Genomic DNA, 3,518 nt, shown 5'->3' on the forward strand with positions numbered 1-3,518 from the left:
CTCTGAATTGTGCCTTGAGAACCTTGCTGCAAACCCTTTATTTATCAGTGACCTTTACTTTCAGTTACATGCAATTTCACTGTAATGTTTGTTGAGAAGAATTCCTATTTCCTGATTATCAAGTACTATAAATGTTTTGTCAACCTGGATTTGGTTGCTGAGGTTCACGACTGCTTGTGTCGTGCTCCTGGCCTTTGTGAGCCCGGACATCGTGTGAGCATCAGCAGTTTCCCCCCTATCGAGTGCGGTGCGGTAATAAATCACTCTCAAGAGCTGAAACTGCAGGTAGAGTTTTATTCACTATAGGTCCTCACTTGCGACTGGTCGGTGCGGGAACGCGTGCCTTGAGCTCAAGCAAACGCGTCTTCTCTCACGCGCGGCCCAGCGCGGTGGGCGCACCGCGCTTATACGGAGAACAGCGCCAGCGACTCGAGGCACGAATCGGAGTCAACCAGAGGAGCGGCGCTCGCGCCCCGCTGGCGTGAGGTAACAACTTCAAGCCGCCATAGCGAAAAACGTTACGTGTTTTAGCATCTGCCATTTCCTCCTCCGATAGCGAGTTACAGGTTCGGCTTACGCGCTTGTCCTCTACCTGTAGGTTCAGGGAATGCCGGATCTGCCCGACTGTGCTTCGAGGGATGAAGGCGACCTGTCAAATATACCATAAGAGTAGTCAGCGGGAAGTGGAATGTAAGGAGAAAGCACGTGCGAACGTGTGACGATGAGCGGAGGAAGAGAGCAAAGGAATGAGCTAAACGCCCGGCGTAGGCGTTTGTCCCGAGCGAATGCGTTGCGAGGCGTAGGAGCCGGCGCTTCTGTTTATCTAAAGACCGGCCTACATGGAGCGATCTTTCACGGCGAACTTCGTGCGGCCTGCACCAGCGTGGCGGGAAGCCATGATGGATGGATGAAAAACGTTTATTCAACGGATTGAGAGTTTGCAGGCCGAACATGGCCCTTTACATAGGCGGAGTCCTTAGTCTGGGACCCCACTGGACGAAGCTGCTACCCGCGCCCGTTGGACTAGAGCCCTTTGGGACTCCAGCGCCGAGCAATTGAGTAGGGCTGCCTCCCATGCCTCTCTAGTGGGGGAAGGGTTGGGGGGAAGGGACGGATTCATCTGACATGCCCACACCATGTGAAAGTTATCGGAGACTTCCCCACAGTGAGGGCATCGCCCATCAACTTTTGGGTCAAAATGTTTTGCTATTGCAGGACACAACAGGGTGTTTGTCTGCAGGCGCCGCAGTGTTCGTTCATCGGCCTTACTCAGGCCCTTAGCAGGGACCGGGAAAAGCCGATGACGTTCGCAATAGTCTGCCAGAATTTCCCTGAACCGCAGAAGCGGTTGTCTAATCTCTGAGCCGGAAGAGTCTGGTTGAGGTGCCCGGTGGGTAAGCGCTCGGGCGGCCGCGTCCGCAGCCTCGTTACCTCTAAGGCCCTGGTGGCCCGGAGTCCAAATAATGCGTTTGGGTGAGGGGTCCGATTCCCTCACGGCTCGCTGTAAAATGCGGTAGGCTAAAGGTGATACCTCGCCGGCCAGGTAGTGCTCACAGGCTCTGCGCGAATCTGTGATGATTACCTTCGAATTCGGGTCCGAGGCGGCAAGTGCTATAGCAACCTCCTCGGCCTGCGCGGAGTTGAAAGCGCGGTAGGAAAGTCCGTTAACTCGTTGGTCCTGGTGAACTACGGCAGCCGTGTAGAATCCAGTGGGCGACGGCCCTGCCACATCAACGTAGTATACACCTTGCTTTAATCCATATTGGTGTTCGAGAGCCCGAGCGCGCGCCTTTCGTCTGCCTTCATGTGTCTGCGTGTCCATGTTGCGCGGGAGTGGAGGGACCCAGAGCTTGTGACGCCAGAGCTCCGGAAGCCTGCATGTGTCCTCTGGAATGCACTCGTGTTGTATGTGCAAGCGGTCTAGCAAGTGGCGCCCGGACACCGTCTGCGAGAGTCGCGTGTATTGGTTCACAAGGTGGGCTTCCTTTAACTCTTGGTAGGAGTTAAGCACACCTAGAGCCAACAACTTAGCGTTGCAGGTAGCCACCGGGAGGTCCAAAGCTCGCTTTGTAACCTTCCTTATGATGGCGTCGATGCGTTCATCGTGTTTCTTTGTAGTTCGAAGGTAGGGTACGGAGTATAGGATCCTGCTGGTTACGAAGGCATGGGCGAGCCGAAGCGCGTCCCTGCCCCGCAACCCGCCGCGTTTGTTGGAAACGCGGTGGATCATACGTCCGACCTGTTCGCCTATGCGTTTGAGTTTGTCGATAGTGGATTCCGGGCTGAGTCTGTGATGGACGAACAGACCCAGGATCCGGATCTCCTCGACCTCTCTAATAGGACCTCCCATCAGAAAGAGACGCAAACTCGTGTTGTCTTTGGGATTGGTTTTAATGTGAAGAAGTTCCGATTTCGCAGGAGCGCATTGGAGACCACAGTGGATAGCATAGCTATCGACGATGGAGGCGGCCCGCTGGAGGCGGTCCTCCATTTCCCCAACGCTCCCTTCGGTAGTCCAAATTGTTATGTCATCCGCGTAAAGTGCGTGTTGGATGCCTTCCACCCGGGCCAGTTGTTGTGGAAGCTGCATCATGGCAATGTTGAAAAGGAGTGGCGACAAGACCGCTCCTTGGGGAGTGCCCCGTGTGCCCATGGTGTATGGGCCATATTCCTCGTCCTCGATCTTAAGGAGGGCCTGACGCTTCGAGAGGAAATCTCTGACGTAGGCGAATGCCTTGTGCCCGCAATCCGTGGTGCTCAGGTTTGCCAGGATGCTGCCGTGACGAACGTTGTCAAAGGCCCCCCTAAGATCGAGGGCAAGGATGGCCTTGTCGTTGTGGCGCATGGCTGTGGGTCGTATTATGTCGCGATGTAGTTGGAGGAGGACGTCCTGTGCAGACATATGCGGGCGGAAACCAAACATAGTGTCTGCAAAGAGGCCCTTAGCCTCCATGTACGGAGAGAGGCGATCGCGAACCATCTTCTCCATAAGTTTGCCCACACACGAAGTCAGTGAGATGGGCCTTAAGTTGTCGGTATTTACGGTCTTGCCTGGCTTAGGGATGAAAGTGACCAAGGAGGTCTTCCAATCAGGAGGGAGTGGACGCCCGTCCCAGATCTGATTAATGTACTCTAGCAAGTGAAGGCAGGCCGAGTCCGGAAGATTCGCCAATAGTTTCACTGTTATGCGATCACGGCCCGGAGCCGTACCTCTGCGCATCTTAGCTAAAGCCGCCCTAAGGTCGTGGAATGTAAAAGGGGCATCAAGATCTGGATTAGGCTTGCCCGCGTACTCGTACTCGGACCCAATCGGGTCCTCTATGCGACAGAGATACCTGTCGCATAGCGTGTCCGCGAGTTGAGCTGTCGTGCCTTGGTACCCGCGCAAAGCTCTCAGAAGTTGTCGTTGCGTCTCCCCTCTCGTCTGAGTGGGGTCAATGAGGCTGCGAAAGAGACGCCACGTCCCTCTCGAGCTCATTTGACGCGCTGCCAAATTGCACTTTTCCATCCAATTTGAG

General features: G+C 55.0%; 1 protein-coding gene across 1 annotated transcript; it reads right to left on the reverse strand.

Moving 5' to 3' along the window:
• Positions 1-926: 926 nt before the first annotated feature.
• On the reverse strand, positions 927-3,281 carry LOC126523457 (uncharacterized). The gene has a single exon (XM_050172065.3). The coding sequence runs from the start codon at positions 3,218-3,220 to the stop codon at positions 977-979; it is 2,244 nt and encodes a 747-aa protein (XP_050028022.3). The 5' UTR covers positions 3,221-3,281; the 3' UTR covers positions 927-976.
• Positions 3,282-3,518: the final 237 nt, after the last annotated feature.

Source organism: Dermacentor andersoni, chromosome 4, assembly GCF_023375885.2.
Source record: "Dermacentor andersoni chromosome 4, qqDerAnde1_hic_scaffold, whole genome shotgun sequence".
Lineage (NCBI taxonomy): Eukaryota > Metazoa > Arthropoda > Arachnida > Ixodida > Ixodidae > Dermacentor > Dermacentor andersoni.